Source organism: Ictalurus punctatus, chromosome 13, assembly GCF_001660625.3.
Source record: "Ictalurus punctatus breed USDA103 chromosome 13, Coco_2.0, whole genome shotgun sequence".
NCBI classification, from domain to species: Eukaryota; Metazoa; Chordata; class Actinopteri; order Siluriformes; family Ictaluridae; genus Ictalurus; species Ictalurus punctatus.
Genome location: NC_030428.2, coordinates 14,121,388 through 14,147,326, shown reverse-complemented (window position 1 = coordinate 14,147,326; position 25,939 = coordinate 14,121,388). Strand labels below are relative to the sequence as shown.

The window sequence follows — 25,939 nt, the reverse complement described above, 5'->3', positions numbered from 1 at the left end:
ATAATTGCACATGCATTTTTACATTAAATGCATTTAATAAAAAAATCAGTAAATAATCAAGAGAGTGAAATTCGAGTTGATTGTATTACAATGGAGAAATTAATCACTGTATTTAGCAGGATGATATGTGCATATGGCTGCTGTTTAATAATTGAAGATTAGTCAGAGGAGATTATCTCTTAATGGTTCCTGAAAAGGGAAAAGCGTCTGCCCCAACTAGCCCTTGTCTGACCCCATATTTATTTATCTCTCCACTGAGGAATGGCACTCAGTGCAATGATGCCATCACAGTACCAGTGTTTTAGGATGATTTTATGGTGATTTGTGATGCCAAAGGATTCTGCGTACCAGAGTTCGCATTATATTATAAAACGTAAAATGGAAAAAGCAGATTAAAACAAAGATTCAAACAATCTTGACTGGAGTCCATGCATTGCCCCTCACCCTCCAGCATTCTACCCTGTTCCTCGCCATCCGTTTTCCTCTCTGCTGTTGTCATGCCAACATCCCAGGAGATGGGGTTGTCATGACAACAGAGTGGGAAGAGAAATCAGCTGACGTCTGGTAGCGTTAAGGCATGTGCACAGATTTGTCTCCTCTGTGTTTTCCTTCTGCTCTTTCTTCGATTCGTCTCTTTGTCTTTTCTCTCCCCTTTTGTTTGACGTATTAGTTTATTATAGCTTCTGCTAAGCTCTCAATTATTTTTACTCCCTACTTTATTGGATGCTTAATTTGGAAAGATCATAAACTGATGCTGGCTAACTGTATTTATAAATCGAGGTCGTTTTTAGAAATAATACTGATTCTGGAAAAAGATTATGGTCAAACAAGAGGAGGTGAGCTGAAAATGAGTCGATAGATATAGGATCTTAGGATAATACATTTCTCTCTCTCTCCTGGCTCTCTCTCACACACACACACACACACACACACACACACACACACACACACACACACACACACACACACACACACACACACACACAGTGGAAGAGAGTCAATTGTTATGTAACACTTTTTCTCAAGAATGGACGAGGGAGGGAGAGTGAGGTTGTTGATCCCTACTGCCATTACTGCAATGGTTATTACTGGCAGTACAGGACAAGAATAGTCTAGGCTGCCCAGCAGTCCTTTCCGCTCCTCACTTCCCCATAGCATTCACCATCCAATATATATACCACATCCAATCGTGACTAAATCCTTTAATGATGAATCCAGTGTGCCCACAACAGCTGTCTTCTTTCTACATACAGTACATGAACATCTTTTTTTTCAGGAATAACAAACCATGCTTATCGACCGCTCTGTTTGATATCGTTTAATGGTATCATTTCAGTTGAAAGAGAGGATAAATCATGTTCAGAGTGTTTTGTGGAGTTCCTGCTTGCTTACTCATAGTGATTTTGATCCATTGCAGTGTCCATTAGGCTGTTATCCAACCTGCGATTATTTTCTGCTCTCCCGGCCTCACGCTAATTTCAAGAGACACAGTCAGAGAAAGAATAACATGAACAATGCTAAAGACTTCACCTAGAACCAAACACCAGCCTAGCTTCATCTCACACTGCCCCTCATTTCAAAATTTGTATTTGAGTGTCATGTTGTGCCGTTTCTGCACACAACACTTTCAAGTTCTGTGATGCAAGATTGTGTATGGCAAGACTGCACTATTTGTTGTAGTTACTGAATAATTTGTGGTAGTTACTGTGTAATAATGTGCCTTCAGATATATAACCGAGTAAAAATGTGAGATTTTAAGGCATAAATGGAACTCTCAAACTATGGCATCTGTAGCTCATGAACTATTACCAAGAGCAAGAATTTTGCCACATTGACATGTCTTGAGACATGAACGGAAAACCATTCTTTGAAGCTCTATTATAATGAAAATCTAAAAGCATCAATAATTTATGTGAAACAAAAGGTTTTTGCAGAACATTTTCGTGGATATTTCAGTCTTGTGATATATATCCAGTGTTGGAAAGTGAATAAATACAATAAAAATAAATAAGTTAAGGCATTCTCACATGTCCATCTTAAATTCTTATTTAACGATAAGTGTACATGCAAACAGTGTTAAGTGCAGAATTTTTCTGAAATATTTGCATCTTTTAATATCTAATTACTGGCCACTGTAAATGAGGTTTTCTGTTCTTTTCTCAGTACAGGTTTGTAATGTCAAAATTGTTGTCTGTGGTAATCACCCATAAGCTACATATGCGGTGGACTAACATTAGGTTGAAAAATCCCTGGACTGTTCTTTTGTTCTCGGGTCTTGTGTTTGTCCCTGATGAGTGTGACTCCAGAATGCTGGGCCTGCACTTCCACATTCAGGGAAAACAACAACAGAGCTCATTAGACTGTGGTCTGTTTTCACCCTCCCTCTCACCATGCTCTTGTTTTCCCAGGTGACGGGCATGAGTGTGTCCCCAGGGAAGGACCAGCTGGTGGTCTTCCACACCAAGGACAACCGGGACCTGATCGTGTGCCTGCAGGGCATGGTGCCAGTGGGCGAGAGCCGCATCGGCGAACTGGTTGGCATCCTGCTCAGCCATTTCAAAAGGTACCAGCTCAGGCAAAACCAGTGCACACTGGCACACATATCAGCCTGTCAGCCTCTTCACACAGCCGTGACCTCCTCACGCCCATATTCTCACTCTTTTGCAGCACACTGAAGGGAATCATGATACATGTGGCTCACAGAGACACACTAGAAATACTACTAATGGCACGGTGTTTCTTGAGACAGTGATTATAGTAGAGTTCAGCTGAGGCAGTGTGAGGGGGAGTGTGACGTATGAATTGTTTGCTTTTTTTTGGCAAGCTAGACAATCAGGGATGTAACAGCATATGAATACAATATTTGGAAATAATTTTTTTTAGACAGCTTGCCAGAAATCTGGTTGTGATTAGAGGTGTGCATCAGACTGGGATCCTGGGAATGCAAGAAAAGTAACACTATCATGTAAATGAGAAATCAGATATGAAACTTGCAGGACAAAGAACGAGCATATTTATTAATGTGAACATGAGTTTCTGCATGATGCATTTACAAGGTTCATTCATTCATTCATTCATGCTTTCTGCCTGCTCAAGGTTGCAGTGGTTAAATTAGGCTACTAGATTGTTTGTATTTCTGAAAATATGTCCTGTAATAATTGCGTAAGCAAGATTAAAAACCAATATCGTTCCCAGCTGCTGTTGAGACCAAATATGAACCTGAGTGAGACTGAGGATCTGTCAGAGCCAAAATTCACACATCATGCTGATAGACCATCTCTGTGTTGTGTGGTATGGTTCATATTTAATTTTAAAAAAAATCATTTTGGTTAGGCCACACTTTAATCTTTGTGTTTAAATCTGAATACAGATATGAATATTTTGAGCATTAAATATAGATTGTGATACACATGTGGGCATGTTTTTATATGTTTAGTTGTTCCAAATGTCCCCACAAGAATGGGAATATCTGAAAGTTTTGAACTTGTGAGAGTATTTGGCTGGTCCTCACAAGGATAACTGCTTATCTACAAAAACTGAAAGAGCCCAAACATTTCATTTACCTTAAGCTCAACAGGTTAAGGTAAGGTTTAGGTGTAGTTTTATCTGTTGGCATAGCATTAATCAGTTATATCAGTGGAAGGTCCTCACAAGGATAGTAAGACAAATGTATGTGCGTGTATGTGCGTGTATGTGCGCATGTGTGCGCATGTGTGTGCGCGGTGTTACCAGCTAACAGGATATTTTAGGACAGCGAGATTAAGAAGGTTAAAAAGCTGCATAAATGCACTCAAACAAACAGATATTTATCTTGGAGAGAGAAAACCCCACTAGTTTAATGTGTGCGCTCATTGTTCTTTACGTCACCACAACTAATATTGCTGCACTTTGTGTGAACATAAAGATTAAACAGATGAACTTAGAATCACCTACAGTGAGGGAAAAAAGTATTTGATCCCCTGCTGATTTTGTACGTTTGCCCACTGACAAAGAAATGATCAGTCTATAATTTTAATGGTAGATTTATTTGAACAGTGAGAGACAGAATAACAACAAAAAAATCCAGAAAAACGCATGTCAAAAATGTTATAAATTGATTTGCATTTTAATGAGGGAAATATGTATTTGACCCCTCTGTAAAACATGACTTAGTACTTGGTGGCAAAACCCTTGTTGGCAATCACAGAGGTCAGACGTTTCTTGTAGTTGGCCACCAGGTTTGCACACATCTCAGGAGGGATTTTGTCCCACTCCTCTTTGCAGATCTTCTCCAAGTCATTAAGGTTTCGAGGCTGACGTTTGGCAACTCGAACCTTCAGCTCCCTCCACAGAATTTCTATGGGATTAAGGTCTGGAGACTGGCTAGGCCACTCCAGGACCTTAATGTGCTTCTTCTTGAGCCACTCTTTTGTTGCCTTGGCCGTGTGTTTTGGGTCATTGTCATGCTGGAATACCCATCCACGACCCATTTTCAATGCCCTGGCTGAGGGAAGGAGGTTCTCACCCAAGATTTGGCCCCGTCCATCGTCCCTTTGATGCGGTGAAGTTGTCCTGTCCCCTTAGCAGAAAAACACCCCCAAAGCATAATGTTTCCACCTCCATGTTTGACGGTGGGGATGGTGTTCCAGGGGTCATAGGCAGCATTCCTCCTCCTCCAAACACGGCGAGTTGAGTTGATGCCAAAGAGCTCCATTTTGGTCTCATCTGACCACAACACTTTCACCCAGCTGTCCTCTGAATCATTCAGATGTTCATTGGCAGACTTCAGATGGGCATGTATATGTGCTTTCTTGAGCAGGGGGACCTTGCGGGCGCTGCAGGATTTCAGTCCTTCACGGCGTAGTGTGTTACCAATTGTTTTCTTGGTGACTATGGTCCCAGCTGCCTTGAGATCATTGACAAGATCCTCATGTGTAGTTCTGGGCTGATTCCTCACTGTTCTCATGATCATTGCAACTCCACGAGGTGAGATCTTGCATGGAGCCCCAGGCCGAGGGAGATTGACAATTCTTTTGTGTTTCTTCCATTTGCGAATAATCACACCAACTCTTGTCACCTTCTCACCAAGCTGCTTGGCAATGGTCTTGTAGCCCATTCCAGACTTGTGTAGGTCTACAATCTTGTCCCTGACATCCTTGGAGAGCTCTTTGGTCTTGGCCATGGTGGAGAGTTTGGAATCTGATTGATTGATTGCTTCTATGGACAGGTGTCTATTATACAGGTAACAAGCTGAGATTCGGAGCACTCCCTTTAATAGTGTGCTCCTAATCTCAGCTCATTACCTGTTTAAAGACACCTGGGAGCCAGAAATCTTTCTGATAGAGAGGGGGTCAAATACTTATTTCTGGATTTTCTTGTTGTTATTCTGTCTCTCACTGTTCAAATAAATCTACCATTAAAATTATAGACTGATCATTTCTTTGTCAGTGGGCAAACGTACAAAATCAGCAGGGGATCAAATACTTTTTTCCCTCACTGTAACAAGTTTTATCTACACTGTGTAGTCCTATGGTGACAGTTCACTATACACACGACAGGGCGCAGCTGACAAATGTACATATATGTTTGGTGAACCCGATAAAATGGTTTGGCTAAGTAGTTAAGGCTCTGTTGTACTCGGATCACAAGCCCCATTTCACCAAGCACCTACTGTTGCTGCTGGTCCTAGAGCAAGGACCTTAACCCTGTCTACTCCATTCCTCTGTATCATGGATAACCCTGCCTGCTGACCCCACCTTAAACACAATCTGGAATATCTGAACATGAGAATTTACACTGTAATGTATTTGTATATGTGAAAATAGTGTTTTAATGCTGGGGGGTTTATATGCTTGATTTTGTATCCAATATTTTTTTGAAAATGTAGTTCATTTAAAAATATTTTTTCCAGTGTGTCCCAAAAGTCTCCATACATAGGGGACTATGTTTGCCAGCACCATGTTGGTTGTGCCTTCATCAGTGGATGTTCATGGACATCCACTTCTCGGTTGGTCTGCAACACGTCCAGTCTTTTTGAATTTGTTAATAAGTTTGGCAACAGTGTCGTGTGTGATGTGCTTTGCCATGTTTCCTGTTAAAGTCCATCGCAACCTTGCGACAGCTTCCAGATCCAGCCATAAGAATGATTTCAATACCTTCTTCTTTTGTCAAAGGAATTCTTAAAGGCTATCTGAAAATATATATATATATAATATAAACTAAGTATGAAAAATTTTGGCAGACATTTTGCTATAAATATGTATGGAGAATTTGGGGACACCCTGTAACTAATAACTTGCAGCGGAAACCGATTCAAACATTTCTAAAGCTATTTCTCAAGCTGTGATATCATTATTTACATAATTTATGTTTTCATAAAGAATTTAATCAAATCAAGATAGTGTGGCATATCCAATTATAAACTGAGTCTTTATAGCGGCTTATAGGATTGTTCTTTCTAACAGCTGCTACCAGTGATAAAACAAATGGACTAAATATGATTGCAGTAGATGTCAAAAACACTGGTATAAATTTAGGCACTAGTTAGAATGAAAGTTCATCATTTCTGTGAGATTTGCTTAGGTTAAAACACTTCAGAAATGTTTTTTTTTGTGCTCTCAGACCTGGTTTGACAGACCTGTGTTTTTTCGTCTGTCATTTTTGTGCACATCACTTTTTAAAGCTTAGGTAACTAATATTGACACACTTGGTAAATATGAGCAAAGAAGACTGTGAAAAATGGTCTTTATTGTTTAACCTTTTGATCTTTTGTTAAAAAAAATTTTCACAGAAATACTTTGCTCTCATGGATATCAAACGATTGCAAACACAACACAGGTTTTTATATATATATATATATGTATATATGTATATATATGTATATATATATATATATATATATATATATATAAAATATACATATATATATATATAAAATATACATATATATATATATATATATTTTTTTTTGTTAAATATAGATGTGTAACAATTATGGACTCTCCTCTTCAGTTCACCCCACAGGTTTTGGTTTTCAAGTCAGGGGATTGGGATGACCACGGCAGGACCTTGATTTTGTGGTCGGTAAACCATTTTTGTGTTGATTTTAAAGTATATTTTGGATCATTGTCCTGCTGGAAGATCCAACCACAGCCCATTTTAAGCTTTCTGGCAGAGGCAATCAGGTTTTCATTTAATATCAATTGATGTTGAGGTCTGTAGAGTCCGTGATGCCATGTATCGTAGGAAAATGTCCAGATCCTCTGGCAGAAGAACCACTCCAAACATTAAAGAGCCACTACCATATTTAACCGTGGGAATGAGGTATTTTTCCATGTGGCTACCTCTCTGTGTGTGCCAAAACCACCTCTGGTGTTTATTGCCAAAAAGCTAATGAAAAATCATTTGGTGAAAATGATTTCATTTGTAAATAGAACCCATTCCCTTTTGAAGTTCCAGTAGTGTCTGGCAAACTGAAGATGCTTGAAGTTACATCAACTTGTGGTGATGTAGGTGATTTTGGATTGTAGTTTTGGAGACTTTCTGATCCCAAGATGCAACTAACTTCTGCAATTCTCCAGCTGTGATCCTTGGAGATTTTTCGAACCATCCTCTTCAGTGCATTGAGACAATATAGACACACACCCAATTCCAGGTTGATTCATAACATTTCCAGTTGACTGGAACTTCATAATTATTTTCCTGATGGTGGAAATAGGCATTTTCAATGCTTGTGGTATATTCGTATAGCCACTTCCCATTTTGTGAAGCTCAACAACCTTTTGCCACACATCACAGGTATATTGCTTGGTCTTACCCATTGTTATGAATGAATAGGGAAATTTCGTACCTCATACACACCTTTATACACAGAGGAAACAGAAAGTCATGGTTGAACAATTTCCTGTTCCTAGTCAACTAGGTGTACCAAAAAAAGTTAAATATCAAATATAAAAAAAAAAAAAAATTCATATGAATGCATAGGGGTGCCAATAATTGTTGCACACCTATATTTAACACTTTTTTTTTTTGATAAATCTGTGTTGTTTGCAATTGTTTGATATCCTTGAGAGCAGAGTATTTTTGTGATTTTATTTATTTTTATAACAAAAGATCAAAAGGTTCAACAATAAAGACTAAACAATAAAAAATCAGTCCACTTTGCTCATATTTACCAAGGGTGCCAATATTAGTCGAGGGCACTGTAATATACTGGCAGTTCAGCATATTTTTAAAGCATTTGTTTAAATAAAACTGACAGTAGTTCTGGTTCTACTTCAGCTGGCAGGGTTATATTAATTCAATTGTTCTAATACATTATCATTTCTATAGTAGCAATTCATTCACTGATCCACATAATGCCTAACAATCAACACATCAAAAACAAAACAAAAAGCTTTCTGTAAACATATGCTTATTTAACATTTATTGTCTTGTGGATGTTCCACAACATTAAATGTAACTTTAATCAACTAAAAAACATTGTTAAATCATTAATTAATAATAATAATAATAATAATAATAATAATAATAATAATAATAATAATAAAAGAATAATCAATTATTAGCAAATTTCAGCAGTATATTGGATTAAAACACTTCCCCTTTGCAGTGGGCTGTATCACATCACCTGGACATAGATTATTTTCCTTTAACATCATGTCAGGCCATGTTTTGAACTTGAGCCTTAAACAGTCTTAAACACAGGTTGAATAGCTCCAGTGTGGAAAACACTTTCATTACAGCTCCGTGCTAATGACCAGCGGTAGGATGCCCTCTCTGTGGTGGTGTCTATCTGAGTAATGATGATACATGTGCTGAGCAAAAGACTCTGCTCAGAGACTACACGCTGCTCCCTGTAGATACATAATTAACCTTTAGCTCTCCTTCACCACCATCACAGCAGCCTTAGCCTATTTAGCAAAGACTGCTAAGCAGCTACAGCCTCTCTCCCTGTAGCACACACTGCCATGGTCGTATGTATGAGATATGTATGCCGTTATATAACCTAGTTTTAATCTTGTACCAGGATTAATTGTAGCCCCTTGGCACTCTTAAGCAGTTTAGATGGTATTGTATATCATATCTCTGAGTCCTTTTCTGAGGCACAGTGCTCCTTTTCCTTTGATTTTGTGCTGAACAAACAAGATGCAGAATAACTGCAAGCAGAATCGTGCTTTTAATTGGCGATGAATAACTGCCAAAGCATCCTATCTAACCTAAATCAATCTGAATCAAAGACTATGTGGGTAAGAACATAACCCTCTTATCTCTGGTGATGCCGCACTGTCATCGCTGATAACGCTCCTTGCTCTGTACAAAAATAGTGGATTATATTTCTGTCATGATCTAGCTCTCTTTTTTTCCCGTGTTTTACTTTTCCCTTTTTTTTGCCACCGTCCTCACTTTTCCTCTCTGCTTTTTGAACTTCCTTTGCTTTCTCTCCTCTTCCTCCTGGTGGAAATAAATTATTTAGTGCTGCTGCAGCTCTATGTTTAGCTGGATGCTCGGCATTGAGATGTGCACCATGAAAGATGTACTGCATCTTTCTTGCACTCACTTGCACTCTCTTTCTTGTATGTTCTCTCTTTTATTATTTCTTGCAGCCTGCTAACACACACACATACACACATCCCACAACACTGCATTATTCAAGAAAGACTTCAGTAACCTGTCAGCTGTTACTAAGTAAAATATACAGGACACTGTACACTATTCTGTCAACTATTTTCATATGAAATCTTGACTTGTAAGCTGAGGTGAAACTCTTTTAACTCTTTTGACTGTATTTTTGCAGTCAATAAAGTATTTCCACTGAACTGTTTACCTCTGCAACTTTTCCCAAAGTGAAAGAATCCTGCTGCGAGATTTTGCTCTGAATCTGTTTCAGTGTGTGTTTAAACTGGGCTGTTCACAAAACTCTTTGGTTTCTGTTCCTCTCAGCTCCCACATGCAGACAGCTGAACAAGATCCCCATCTCCACTGATATCTGGCACTAAACCTAAAAGCTTGTGAGAAACCAATTTACCACAGGAATTCATTAACTCTGTATTATTGTAACACTTTTTCAATGTAATGAATCATGTTGTTAGCATTCTAGTCTCATTTTTCCTCCAGGTGCATTCGTAAAAATGTTTTTTTACATAATCCTAAGATATAGAGGATGTAAAAATGGATCAAATACTAAAACTCTAGGCTCTGCAGGCCACCAAGTGGGTCATCTCAACCTCATTCACTCTAGCCACATAGCTATAAAATAAATAAATAAATAAGTAACACAAAAAAATTGCCAGTTCCACTGTCATGGGCTATCCATATCACTGTATGTACACCAACAGCAATGAGATTTTCAATGAAGGCTATGTTTATTCGTTCATTCAACTTCAGTAACCACTTTATCCTGGTCAGGATTACAGTTGATCCACAACATACCTAAGGAACACTGCATGCGAGGCAGGAATACACCCTGAATGGGATTCCAGTGCAACGCAGGGCGCCATGCGCACATACAGTCACACACTTATACACACCAATTTCAGGAGTCTTTGGCAGGTTGGAGGAAACCAGAGAACCAAGATAAAAGCCATGGAGAAAACGTAAAACTCCACATAGATCGTAACCAGAGCTCAGGATTGAGCCCTAGAGCTGTGTGGGTGGCATTGCTACCCGCTGTATCACTGTGCCACCCCAAGATGTGCTTAATAGTTTGAAGAAAAATTCTGAGAGGTTCATGGCATTCTGAAATCTTACCAAGTCATTGTAAAGCTTAATTTTGCATGGTCTGTTATTGTAACGTTTTAAATGCTCGACTATATAACTATAATTAGAAGTGTGGTTAGTAAGACTATCAAGTAGAAAACCCACCATCATTACCAACAAATTAGACATTAAAGAGGTTTGATGTAGAGTGTTTGGATTTCCTAACAGCTGGCCATTTTTAGATGGAATTTACATAGCACTTTTTGAAGAAGAAGCCTTTATTTGTCACATAAACTTTACAGCACAGTCACAGCACAAAAATTCTGCGTATCCCAGCTTGTTAAGAAGTTGGGGTCAGAGTGCAGGGTCAGCCATGATACAGCACCCCTGGAGCAGATAGGGTTAAAGGTCTTGCTCAAGGGCCCAGAAGTAACAACTTCGTGGTGCTGGGGCTTGAACCCTCTTCTGAACCGTAACCCAGAGCCAGGGTTGGAAGGATTACTTTAAAAATGTATTCAGTTACAAATTACTTCATAAAAAATGTAATCTGTAACGTAATCTAAGTATCACAATATGAAAGTATTGTAATCTGATTATTTTCGGATAAGGTCACATATGTAAATAAAGTCAAGAGAAAAGCAATATTTATGATTTATTTAGAGCTTAAAAACATGTTCAGTGTTTGGATTTGTCTTAATTCTCATTTGTAAGTCACTTTGGATAAAATTGTCTGCTAAATGAATAAATCTAAATGTAATAAAATGAATAAATTTGTTGCTCATGTGAGTGACAGCTTTCAAGAGAGAATCAGAACTATAATCATGCAGCTGTCAATATTGTGTTAAGTCAAAAACAGGGCTCTAGCCAAAAAAATCTATTAAGGAGCCATTGGCTGTTAATAAATAAATAAATAAATAAATAAACAGGCACCAAATTATTTTTTAAAGTGCCGGATAAGAATGAACTTACAGTTAAAATTTTTAAAACATGTACTTTCAGTCATCCTGTCGTGTGTACGTCTGGCCTCCTTTTGCAGTGTCAGCATTTTCATCCAAGTTCACTTAAAGTGGGAACTGAACATCTTGTAGTTCACATACACTACACAATGCTTGTTTTCTCACGGTCTCTTTCTTGAAATGGTTCATTCTGGTAATGAAATCTGTTTTCCCCACTATTTCTCTGCCTGCTTTGGAACAAAAGTCTCAAAACATTTTCTGCGTGTGATGATCATACCTGAGCCTTGCAAAGTCATGAATCCATGAAGTCTTAAAATGCCTTTCTTCACTTTTACTTGGGCTTTCAAAGATGATCCTCTGTGTCTCCGTAGTTTTCTCTCTCTCTCATGCAGGCACAACTGGAGCCTGCTTTTTTATTAGCAGGTGTGCTATCAGCACTGGTGTTTGACAGAGATGAGGATTGTTTGAAAAAGTCTGATATTTTTCGTTTTGACATGTCTTTCAGACGCGGAAATCTGATCCTCGCTTTTCCCCGTGCCTATTATAGCACTCTGGTTGAATTTAAACTCTGTGAAACTGCTTTTTTCCCCACTTCTGAAACATTCATGCACAGCGTCTCATTTTATTACTTCAACACAGCAAATTATGTGACAGGCTACTCCTCACAGAACACATAATTAAAAAGACATTACCTGCAAATTTTTTAATCAAAACATTTAATTTCTGTGGTTTTAAATGAAAAAAAAATGTAATCCTGATAGTATTCCCTTTTTTTTTTTAACAAAATGTACCTGTAATCTGATCGGATTGCAATTACCAGTTTTTTGTATCCTGATTACGTAACACCGTTACATGTATTCCAAGCGTGCCCAGAGCCCAAACCGTTGAACCACCACTGCACCAACATACAGTACATTATGGCACAGTTGCGTGATTAATCTGACTCTAGAACTGTCCATACTTATGTTGGTTTCTTATTACATGATGGTGTCCGTGACTTCTCTGAATGTTGTTGGGTGGTAACATTTGGCACATAACGTTAGTTTAACAATGGACAAGCTTCATTGCCTGATACACCATTTGTTCGAATTTAGTTTGAATATATTTTCAAATTCTCAGTTGTCTGACTTGAGTGATAACTCTGTAATGATTGCATTGTCCAGGTGATTGTCTACCCTGTCAATACTCTTGGAATGCTGACAAAATGGTAACCAAAATCATCAAAAGTACTTACTGTATGTAACAGAAATGCACAGTCATGGATTTGGGACTGTGCTGCACCAGTGTGTGTTTCTGATATCCACCTGCCTCACACTCTGTTATTCCCTATGTCCCAGCCTCTCCCGCTGCAGTACCAGTGTCTCTTTCACTGTTGACTTGTGCTCTATTGCTCTCCACTCAGCCTTTGATCATGTTTATTAAAGTTATTACTCTTAGTGTTTTATGGTGCACCCCGCATTTTTTATGCTGAAAATGAGCCACTCTCCAGCTTGTTGTAATAAAGACTAAAAAAAAAAACCTTTAGTGCATTGTGTTGTGAATAGAACATTGAATTATGCATCCTTTCATGTAATACCTACTATACACTCTTGAATGAAGAAATTTGAGTAGAAACTAACAATAAGCTTGTTTGTCTTCCCCATCCTCCATCCCCCTCCCCCCCCCTATCCAACTCCAGAGACCAATATGTGTAAAAATATCTGATTGGCATTGAAACCTTCTAGCCGTTAATTTGTGGTTGGTCATTTGCAGTGTCATTTGTGTGAATGTACGAATTCGTGGGCAATTCTTGTCTATGCTAAGGGGAACCTAACTAAACTAACAAAAGCTAAACTAACATCCAACCACTCCTACAGCTGCTATTTGCCTAAAGTTTACAAAGCTATGAAGGAGGGTTTGATCTCCAAGGATTTTGTATTGGAGATGCAGTACATTCCTTTTTTTCTTTCTTTCTTTCTTTTTTAAATAAATATTCTTAGCTAAAGGCTAGTTCACACTATACATGACTTTCAGCGTCGGCAGATCGCTGTGCTGTTCACACTACACGACTTGTTGCATTGGCATCAGGAGTCTTGAAACGTTGTGGTGTTCACACTACATGGTTGCTCGGTGACAGGGGGTCACACACTACACGATCTGACAATGACTCTGTCACCCGTTGACTCTTGTCTGGTGTCCAAACTACATTTTGTCACGAAAACACACACAAGAAGTGACACAGATATATGATGTGAAAACTACGTGCAAAACAGGAGTTGTTTATTTAAAGATGGATGTAGGACAGAAACAAGTGGTGTGAGCTGTTTGTGCGATGATTTGTGCTGAAGAAACCTCAAAAAAGAAAAGACAACGAAAGTAGATATAAGAATGGATTAGCACACGCGGGGTACCCTTTGTGATTTAGCATGCCAAATATCTGTGTGGCCTTGGTGACGCCTCGGCAATGTGTCGGTGGGGATCGGCGAGGCGTTGTTGAGTAGTTCACACATAACGATCGAGTGCCGATTGCTCGGCAACTTGCGAATCAGCTTTAAATCGTGTAGTGTGAACTAAGCTTAAGAGGAATCTACTAATCCCACAACATGGTGTTTCTCTCTCAGTAAGAGTTCCAATACATTCCTTTTAGAAAGCTAAGAACTGATTTTAAGAGGCTATACCGTGTCTATTGTACAGAATACTGGTAGCTGGTAAACCATCCTTCTTAGCTTTGTACAAGGTGTCCACAGATCCTTAAAATGTCTTAAATTCCTTAATGTAGAAATAAGGCCTTAATTGGCATTAAAATGTCTGCAGTTCAAGCCCCAGCACCGCCAAGCTGCCACGGTTGGGCCCTTGAGCAAGGCCCTTAACCCTTCCTGCTCCAGGGCTCTGACCCGAACTTACTAACAAGCTGGGATATCGAAGAAAAGAATTTCACTGTGCTGTAATGTATGTCTGACCAGTGACCATATATTCTTCAGTGTTTAAGAGTGGCTCGGTTCACAGTAAACATCACTCCACACCAACTTCATCTCTGTCTGAGCTGTGAGTTTGAGTCGCCTATAACATGCATTTAGACACAGCATGCACCAGATTCACTTTGGTTTTATGTTAGCGTAATCTTAAACATTTTTTTGAGCAGAGGTTTACAGCATTTCACCTGATTAGTGATGAAAAAAGTATATATATATATATATATAAAGCTATATATATATATATATAGCACTGAATAATATGTAATAATATGTAGTAATAATAATAATATTCATTATATATTATATTTTCAATATCAAATTATATATTTTATGTGTATATATATATATATATATATATATATATATATATATATATATATATATATATATATATTTTTATATATATGTGTGTGTGTGTGTGTGTGTGTATATGTATATATATATATATATATATATATATATATATATATATATATATATATATATATATATATATATATATATATAATTCCTCAGTGTGTGTCCGTAAACGTGATTCCGGCACTGTGATCGCTCTTTGTGTGCCAGGGAAAGTGTGTCATCAGCATGCTGGCCTCAGCTCAGGTATCCTTCAGCAAGGTCATTCTTTGTGCTGAATCCCAAATACAGATTCCAAAGAGTTACGCTCCTTCTCCCCTTGTCTTTCTCTTCCTCTTCCTCTCCCTCCCCCTCACTCCTTTACTCACTTCCTTCATCCTTTCTATCTCATCACCCCTCCCCCGTTTCTTCTCTTCTCCATGCCTGGTTTCTTCCTCTACCTCACACCCTCCTACTCTCTTGCACTCTCTCACCCCACCTCTCCATCTCTGCTGCAGATGCAGTTCCCATAGCAACCAGTCAATCCATGCTCGACTGATATTAGTCCATTAGTAAGATATCCAGGCAAAGAATGCTAATGGCACATCTAGTGTGTTTGTGTGCGTGTATGTGGTCTTTAAATAATTCAGTTTTCAAATAATCAGCTAATTGAATGCCCTTTAATGTAAATACAAGTTTGAGTGGTCAGTTAGGTTTATACTGCAGTTCTCACAAGGCTTGATTTAGGTCAGAGTGGCATTCCCTACATCAAGCTGGTCTTACTCTATCAACATATTGGTTCAGAACAATACATAATTTGCTGTGGTTGCTGACATGTACTATACATCATTACAATCTGTTGTTATCTGTGGTTGCTCACATGTATTCATGTCCTTCCGTTCACCCACTGACTCCTATATTTATTTACTCCTTCATTTATTTGTTGAAAGTGTGGTGATTTTCCATTGATATATCTTTGTGTGTGTGTATGTGTGTGTGTGTGTGTGTGTGTGTGTGTGTGTGTGTGTGTTGGGTTGGTGGTGGAGGGGAATTGGAAAAGCTTTGGTGTTGCTGAGCCGGGTTTAGCGCATGTGTGTATGAATATGACCTACTTTCTCGAACCCCTGCATCAGTACACCTCTGCTTCTTTCTCCCTCATGCTCTGCATCAAAACCAGCCAGAAACAGAAACACGGCACTGATAGGCCACTACATCTCATGCAACCTGAATTCATCTTTTCCTTGTATGTGTGTATCTAACAAGGCAGTTGTTACCAACTTTGTGCCTTTTCCTTATCCCTCTAAGACAGAGGTTCTCAACCTTTTGTAACTAAAGCACCCCCCAAGCCTCCCCTATCATGTGGCAACCCCCCCCCCCCCCCCCCCAAATATTGGTGGAGACCAGGTATAATGATTATCTATTCCATATAAAATCTATATATACCTAAACTATAATCTGTTTTAGATAGATAGATAGATAGATGGATAGATAGATTTTTGCTTTTGTGTTTTTGTACTTTTTAAAAAATGAATTTTAATAACTTATGGGTTTTTTCTTATGACTTTTTAAAAACTATATAACGGACAGGTATGGAATGTGAATGATCAAAAATGTTTATGAACACTATAACTACTTTGAACAAGAGAGCTAGGCTGTAATAACGTGTACTATTTTACATATAAAACATGTTGCATTCCATTTATCTTGCATCCTAAAAACATTCACATACGTATTATGTAAATTGGGATGAAGGGCGCGTCTCATTATCCATGACACTGTTAAATCTCCGACTCTCAGACACTCACTGAACAGAGCAGACGCAGAGAGAAGTGTGAGTGCAGCGTGAAAGCAAGACCTCGCACGTGCAGAACAGTACTGACGACATTTGGAAAGTTGCTAAGGTTTGTTCAAAAAGTCGCTAGATGTCCTGTCTGTGTTTTTGGGGTTTTTTGCTCTTGAAAACAATTTGCGCCCCCCTTCCACCCCCCGGGTTGAGAACCACTGCTCTAAGACATTATCACTTCTCCTGCAGTCTGTTTCTGCCTCCTACTCCATCCATCATTGCATTTTATTCCACTACCAGTCTACAGCACCAGCCATTAATCAGTCTCGTTAACATAGATGGATTCTGTCATTAGTGAAAGGATGTTGGAATAGATTGAAAGATTGAGCTGCTAGTCATAGATGAATTCAGAACGAAGTGGTAATACAGACACTCCTCTTGCATTTAACATTATTGATTTCTTTCATCTCTTTTAGCATATCAAGTATCGTAATTCACAAGCATTTTTCAACCCAACAACTACCTACCTATCTGTCTTAAAGTCTTAAACTAATTAAAGTAAGTGCGGTTGTTCATGCAGTCAATAATGTTTTATGCAAAACACCCAAACTGCAACATATTCAGACTCTACATATTTGGTGTTTGGGTTTTTAATACCAGTTTCCTCCAGGCTTCCCAGTTTCATCCCACCTCTCAAAACCATGCCAGTAGGTGGATGAACTACACTACACTGCCCATAGATATGAATAAGTGTTTGACTGTGTTGTGTCCTGCAGTGGACTGGCATCCGATCCAGGTGTGGCAAGCATTTGCATTGTGTTTATGTTGTGAACTTCTTGATAAATGACTGCAAACCCGCAAAGTAGGTCCTAAATCTGTTGGAGCAGTTCACTGAGAGGAAAGTGGCGAGAGCTAGAGAGCTCACACTAAGGAGAAGAGAGTTATCAAGAGGGTGGAGTAGGGTTCTTCTTCTTCTTCATCTTCATCATCATCATCATCATGGTGGTAGTAGTAATAGTCATAGTAGTCTTAATAGTAGTAATAAATAACTGTATTTGACTGTTGTTTTTAGTGCTTGAATTGTAGTTTGTTAGGGTTTTTCATTAAAACAATACAGATATTTCAGATATTTGCAATAGATCCAGTTTCTGAACAGATTACGTCTAGACAGTTGGGTTTGGGTGTGCTGTAAAATGCTTTCATTATTTCTTCAGTTCAAGGTATTTTTAAGCTATAAACCTTAATTTGTATTCGTGGAGTTGTGACTACTGACAGCCCATGGATACCACAACAATTTAGGACAAGCGCTATTAACTGGAATAAATTCTGATTACACTTCTCCAGCATGAATTAATGTCAAATAAAAATTAAATAAGAGTTAGAAAATCTATGAAGGTAAATCAAATGAAAGCCATATATATTTGTTCATTTTGCATTGTTTATTGCAAATAGGTGTCATAATCTCCATTTCATTCTATGCAAGTTGTCCAGTGCACCAGTCTCCGGATTCCTCTAGAACGAAATTCAGTTCAGTTCTAATTTATCTCGCAGTTTTAAGGATTTTTTATTTTTGACTCACCCTCGTATCGTCTTTCCTAAGACCTTCGTTGTTAGAATGAAGAATTTCAATTTGTATAATATATTTAAATATTTATAACATTTCAAGACCTTGGATTTTTTTCAGTTCTTGGAATTTTAAGATTCTGTCTTACTCTTTTTTTTTGTCAATGTTGATTTAATATTAGAAATATGTAATTTACAATATATTGCTTTTTATTGCTATTTAGCTGCACATCCTTGGGATTACAGAGCTTTGAGTGGAGGTAAACACATGAATAGAAAATAATTTGTAGTGATAACCACCATTCTCTGCTAATATGAGGCATAGAACAGAAAACAATCTAAGGTATTGCTTTAAACACACCAGCAGAAAACACTCAGCCTTTCAGCAGAGTAGATGTTTTTGATGTTGACACAGTTAATGATTATTATTATGACTAGACAGTATCTATTTAAAAAATCCCTTTGGGAATTAAAAGCATTTTGTGCTGACTGAGACGATTACAACTGAGGGAGGATGTACATGTGCTCTTTTTTTGGTGGGTTGAGGGGACAGATTGTCTCGTGTACAAAAAGCTGTGAATAACGTGTGTTCCTTGTTCTTGTTCGAAGAAAGAAACTCTTATCTGGTAGCTCACAATATGAGCACGAGTTTGAGCTACAGTTCCAGTGAATCTACTCACAGGTTAAATCCCATCAGTGTGTATTTAAAACCTTGAGTGTAGATAATTCACCACACCTTGTGATGAACTTAATGTAGCTGTGCTCACACAGAGCCATGATTTTGCCTCTCCAAATTTTTTTTTTTATTATTATCCCTTTAAAATGCATATGCTCTGTTTTAACTTCTTTGCAGGGTCTGTATATGCATAATGCTGATGTACAGGCTCCCCCAATGCTTAGATCTTCTATAGGGGGCACAGTCAGTGTTTTGCTTAGATTTATTTATTTTTATTTGTGCATTGCTTTACTGCAAAGCTCGCTGTATCACTCATATGCGTCTAAATGACCTACTTGTTAATCTTCTTAAAAGTATGTCTTTTATTGCTTTTTCACATGCTTCTTCTGAGACAGAGAGAGAGACAGACAGAGAGAAGGAAATAATTTTGCTATAGTATCGAAAGTGAGTGTTTTCCGTGTTAAATACAGAGGAAGACCTGGGACAGAAGTTATAATATTTGCGTTTGACATCATCCACAATGCTAAAAAATTATATGGAATGTATATATGGATCTAGTATGCTTATTAACACAAGTGACAACCATTTACTAGCAGTTGCTGTATATCAGGGTTTTTTTGTTTTTTTTGATGTTCAGTTGTTTTAATATAAAAACGGGAACATTATCGCTGTAAATTCCAGAGACAAATGTAAGACACAGCAAAGTAAATCGTAATTATAGAGTCATAAACAAAAAAATTACTCATAATTACCATTTACCATTTAAAAAGAGTGGATTGCAGACAATAGTATATCTCACCCAAACCACATCAGAGAGAGTGAGAGACCTGTGCACATGAGGAGTGTGTGCTGTGGCCATGTGAGCAACAGAGTGACCAAAAAAAGAGAGAACTCGAGACAATCTTCTGTGCCAAGAGAAAGGGAGTCTTACTTCTGAAGAAGAATGAAATGAAGGATGCTGTGTAGCTGCTCCCCAGCTCCCATGAAGCACCGTACTTTTCTTTCTGAAGTAGAGGGGCAAATTAGCCTGAAGCATGTCTGTTATATTTGGAGAGCAGGGAAAGAGGGCATTTATCTTCTCCCCATGTCTAGGCTATTTTCTCCTTTTTCCCCAAGTAAACACGGCCTCCCTCAGAGTGGATGCTGATAACCCACAGGCACACTCAGAAAGTATTGATTGGGGGGCTGGTGTTTTTAGAGCTGTCTAAAGCGCAGTAGCATATGCTGGTGTCTTAGTAAAAGATGAAGGCCATGCCAGAAGTCTTTCCCAAAGAGCCAGTGGAGGTTGTTTTTTTTCTTTTACTTCCATCCAAATGTCCTGGAGTAGCATCAGTCTTAAATCCCCCCACTGATGAACAGATATTCTACGCCCTTTCATTTTTGCGTTCTCTGTATTTGTCCTCTGTTTCCCTTGTTGGTTTTATTGAACCACTGAAGGACACAGGCATGGGGATAAAAAGAGAACTGGAAAGAATTGATTTTCCAGTGGGCCATGTGGCGTGCTTTGCTCCTGTTCCCCCAATGATTAAGTCTGGTATAGAGGAGGTGATTCTTGAGTGGGCAGTTCACAACCCTTCTTCCGTTTAGATTTGCAGACGTCCCAGTTGCTAATTATCTGTCCAGCTGATTAATTGTGGGACTTTGCATCAACGAACTTAAGAAATAATGGATGCCGCAATAGTCACTTGTATCAACTACCAAGAGATACATTATCACCTGTATATATTGAGCTGCTGCTGTGGATTCAATCCTCCTACATGAGGGACACTGGACATTTTCTAATAAATAACTTTTTCTAGTAAAACTATAGAGGACATGACCAAAGCTTAAAGAGATTCAGACTGTGATTCATGTGCTTTTGGTAAACGATTCTTCGGTGTACCTGCCAAAAACAAAAATCAGTGTTGAGCAGTTCTTGCTATCCAGAAAGGTTTTACTTGGAATCTTTTCTGAACTATAAAGCCTCTATTCTACATAATACAAACACTAATGTTTCTATAGAGGGCCAAACCAAAAACCCCTTTAGGGGTTGGTGGCAACAACCACAGGCTATAATGACTATAATAATGACACTGGCTATTGACACCCCAAATATGATGTTTGACACTCCGAACTGTTTGATGCATTTGGAAATCAGCAATGAATGTATTTTAAATTGATGATGACTCTTAAATGCCTTGGAACTGACAGACTTTAACAGTTAGAATTGGCATTCTTAAATATCCATTACAGTTAATAAATGTATGTGATGGCTGAAGGCAGCACAGTGGCACAGCAGGTAGTGTTGCTATCTCACAGCCCCAGGGTCCCGGGTTTAATCCGTATTGGGTTTGTTCCAGGTTCCCTGTTTTCCTTCCGTCTCCCAAAAACATGCATGTTGTTTGGTTATGGTAAATTCCCTCAAGTGTGTGAATATGTGTGCTCATTCACACTAGTGTTCCCAGGATAGGTTCTGGATCCACCATGACTCTGACCAGTATAAGTGGTCACTGAAGATAAATCAGTTATGATGACTAGCTAACACTACATGCCACATTGTGTGTGTGTCTGTGTGTGTGTGGTGGTGGTTTTTTTGTGTGGAATTGAATATTTGGGTGCGAGTAAATGCAAAGTAGAACTTTTTACTGACAAAGAAGCGATCCACATTTTTGTTGTGATATATTCAAAAATCCAACCTACTGAGAAAATGTCCATGGTGGTACAAATATGGCATAGGCATTCTTTTAATTTCCATTGGAATGCCTTTGAGCTCTGCAGGCTGCACTCAAAATATAATTCAACCTCTCCTTTGGTTTTGTTCTTTTCTCTTCCTGCATACTGAAACGAAGTTGGTGAGTATCAGTTGTGCAGATTAAAAATTATTGTATTACTGTAACTGGTCAGGCTACTAGACAGAACAGCTCGAATAAAGTGGGATTGCAGTTGATGTTTTACACAGTTTTCTGTCATTTCTTAATATTCTTGTTGTGTTGATCAAAGAGGCCCACTTTACTGTATTTCATAATAGATGATTGTTTCCTTTCAGCATTTCCAAATGAAGTTATGAGATGATAAGTGGTGCAAGGAAAGTTTAGTGTAAGAGGAGACCGTTCTCAGATGATAGCATCCTCTTGGCCGTCAGCAGTGGGCATAACAGAAAGAGGAGATTATTGGGTTGCCAGACAGACGAGGGCTACAGAAACCTCGCTCGTTCTATAACTTTGGTAGATGTGGGCGGAATGGCAGATTTATTGTTGACTGTTTTTTTTTCTTCATGAGGGGGTTTTCTTCTGAAAGCTTCCCTGTGAAGGTCATCCCTCAGTTTAACAGATTATGTAATAGTCAGAGATGATTCTGTACTGTATATAGGTATATAAGCTTTTGTACTAGTCCATCTGCAAGTTTTTTCAAGTTCTAGGTCTCATTTAAGGATATTGTGTTTGAGTTGTGTCATGTTTCTTCATTTTATCACATTTCCTATATACCATGATCTGGACTACATTTTGTATTATGGTTTTAAAGCATCAATTTAAGGGGCTTTAATTAAATCTGATTACGTTCTCAATAAGCACTTGAGATGTACTGTGTACTGCTATCCAAGCTTATTGCTTGAAGCTCAAGGGGTTTATAATTCTGCTTGTCCATATTTCCAATTATGTGGGAGCCTTACAATTTCACTCTAACAAACACCCAGATTTTTTTTTTTCATACTTTGAGCTAAGGTTAGAGACAGAATGGTATAAAAATGTTCACCCAAAGTAACTGCCGCACTCAGCTGACTGAATGGACCAAAGTGTATGGATTCTTTTTGTTCTCTTGATCTAATCTTTCTCTTTTTTTTTCTCATTTCTTCTAGTGAGAAGAGGAAGCTCCAGGTGAATACTGCAAGCCCCATTCAGTGCAGTATGAATGGTCGAAAGTGTACCATCGTGGTGGAGACCAAGATCAACCAATCACAACCTGACTTCACCAAGAACCGATCAGGCTACATACTTGCAGTGCCAGGCAACTAAACAAGAGAATGTAAGCAATGCTGAATTCGATAGAGAAAGAAGTTTCTCTATAATCGGACATCTAGAGAGTAAACACCATGTCCCTGAATTTCACATCTCCACTCGGTATAATCATGAAACACAGGGTGAATGATTAAAAAATACTCCTAAGTGATTACATAGACCTCGCCTGAGAAGTGCATTAGTAAGAACTCTGATGTCCTCGTAGATTTTTTTTATTTGCACTTTCAGCCAAATGAAGGGGGGAAAACACATGCCATATTTATAAAGAACACAAAATACAAGCCTTAGGAACATGGAAGTGATATTTTGACATGCTGGAAAGTGGGTTTTTTTTGTTGTTTGTTTGTTTTTTGTTTTTGCTTTTTTGTTTAAAGAGAATTTTTCTGTTTTTGGTATAGCACTCATTTGGGATCCATTGTGGCTAGAGTATAGCTTTATGTATGTCACAGATCATAGTGGCCATATAGGAAATATTTAGACTTATTCAGCGTATGTTTTGTAGCAGGATGTGTTGAACATATCCATAAACTTGCTGAGTGCTCAGAGAGGAGCATTAAAAGCTCTCATAACTTAAATACTTGTCATGCATATCTTCATTTATGAAACGTAGAGATGTTGTATGTGGAGGTAAAAGAGGAGATGTACCCCAGTTGTATCTGTTTATATACTAATACCAAGTCGGTTTTTTTGTAGGAAAGTAAAACATTCCAAAAAGAAGGATTTTTTTCAAAGAGACGTTATTTCTTTTGCTTTATACATGGCTTAAGGAGTAACTCTGTTCTTGATGACTCTTCAAACAGTTTAATAAATCAAAGGAAGCTAGAGTGTTCATTCTTCAGTTCTAAACCTGCTCACACTTGAAAATATAATAATGATCAAGTTCTTCCTTATGCAGTAGTAATTCAAAGCATTCAAAGGGTTAGATCTCACTTTTACATTTCCAAAGAAAGACACTGTTTCAGAACATTTCTGTTTGATGGCAAAATTGGAGAGTTGTTTTTTTTTTTTTTGTTTTTTTTTTTTGTTTTTTTTTTTTTTTTAAGAAAATGTTTTTCAATCCTCAATTCAAAGCCTTTGATAATTCATATTAACTGCATCAGAAGTGTGTAGTTTTAGTGGAAAATGCCAGGATGTGTGAGGAAAGTCTGAGGCCGAGGAAAATTGTGATAAAGTACTGAAGAAATGTGCTGCTGGTCATTCTAAGCCGAGCTGCATAAATCAGTTTTCTAATTACCATTTAATTCCTAGGGTTAGAGGGTCTATTTTATAGTATAATATCTAAATTTCGTGCCTACTGTCAGTCACGTTATTAACATTTATATAGTAAGTAAACGCACAGGCTTGGAGCCAGCAGAGAGTACATCTAGAGTTTAATGTAGACTTTCATCATTAGCTCCTTTTTCACAGCCTACACGGTCTTCACAATACTTTGCTGCTCATGTTCACATCTGACTGGTTCATTTTTCTTAAATGGCTTTGCATATAGAGGAGCTTTTTGTAACAAAATAAAATCTAATCATCATGACATATTCTAGCTTCTAATTCTGTCCTGACAGTCACCATGTACACACGTATGCCCATGTCATGTTGAACCAGACATACACACACTTTTGTGTCTGATATTAAGACAGCACTCTGCTAGCTTCTAAAGTCCTCATCAGCCAGGTGCTACTCACCAGTAAAGCTCTCTGCTCAGGAGGAAAGGACCACGCCTTTATCGTGTGCTCTACATCAGAGCAGTATACGTATTTAACACTAATTTCAACATCCCATAATTTTACATATTGAATTTAAATCTGGTATATTTTGCCCGACTATATTCGTTGTCTATTTTTTTTTTTTATCTGTCCCCAAATGCATATCAATTAAGAAGTCTTTGTTTATGTTTATTTGATATTGAGCACTCTTAACTGTGTTCAGAAATGTGTACTGTATTTCACATGATTTCCATCACCTTGTTAAGAGGTGTAGTTAAGATTGTTAAGTTGTATGAAATCTTGTCCTAGTCAATCTCAGTCTTGAAATATAGCCATTGCCGCCTGCTCTTTTTTCATGTGATCTTTACGGGACCTTCCTTATTGTGAATTTCTGTAATTTGGTTCAAATAGCAAATAGTCAGAATGTTTGTCCCCTGTTCTAATCTGTATAATTTTGCTCTTCCAGATGAAAATGTATGTGCCTAATTTTATAGTTCATTTATTTAATTAATTCATTGCTAAATTTTGATATACTTCAACCAAATGAAAAGGGAATATTATGAATGTGCATATTGTCTGTTTTAATGATAAATTGACTGACCAGGGCTTTTTGAAGTGTATATTAGTGCTGTTTTTTGGTCAAACATTTGACAGTTTAGTCATCCAAACACTAAAGAAAGGACATTTTTATTTTTCAGTTTTTAATTTGCTAAGTAATCGTAAATCAAAAAAAAAAAAAAAAAAAAAAAGAAAGAAAGAGAGACCTGCTCTATTTTGTTGCCTAATCTTTAATAATGGGTTATAAACTATTGGGTATATGATATGTTATACCAAATATCAGTGCTCAATAAACATCCAGTACTTGATCCAATATGTTGGTATATGGTGACATAATGTGTTGTTTTTCTTGGCGTTGATGATAAATTCTGCAAGAACAACCGTGTTATAAACAGTATGAATCATGATGGCAGCACTATTGTTGGCTGATCATTGAGTCTTCATTGTACATGTAGTGATGAATCTTATTCTCCCACTGCTACTCTGAAACCGAGACATATCTCACACAGCTCTAACACCCACTTCACCACTCTGGGATTCATACTGGATGCAGAGAAACCTGCATAATACATCGAATCAGTTTCAGTGCTGAACAGACAAATCTTTAGTTACATCTATGTTTGAAAATCATCCGGTTCACTGAGCTGTGATGCATTAAACTTTTACTATATTCAACTGCATATTTGTAATATGTGTTTCAGTCAGTTATATTTCAGATCAGAGCAAACCTGAAAATTACTAGAA

General features: G+C 37.9%; 1 protein-coding gene across 1 annotated transcript in view; it reads left to right on the top strand.

Moving 5' to 3' along the window:
- myo1d (myosin 1D) overlaps positions 1–25,508 on the top strand; it is a 74,160-nt gene extending 48,652 nt beyond the window's left edge. The window contains exons 21-22 of the mRNA XM_017483866.3: positions 2,409–2,563; positions 22,781–25,508. Coding sequence (XP_017339355.1) covers positions 2,409–2,563; positions 22,781–22,937 — 312 coding nt within the window. The 3' untranslated portion in view covers positions 22,938–25,508. The remainder of the gene's footprint in view (positions 1–2,408; positions 2,564–22,780) is intronic.
- Positions 25,509–25,939: the final 431 nt, after the last annotated feature.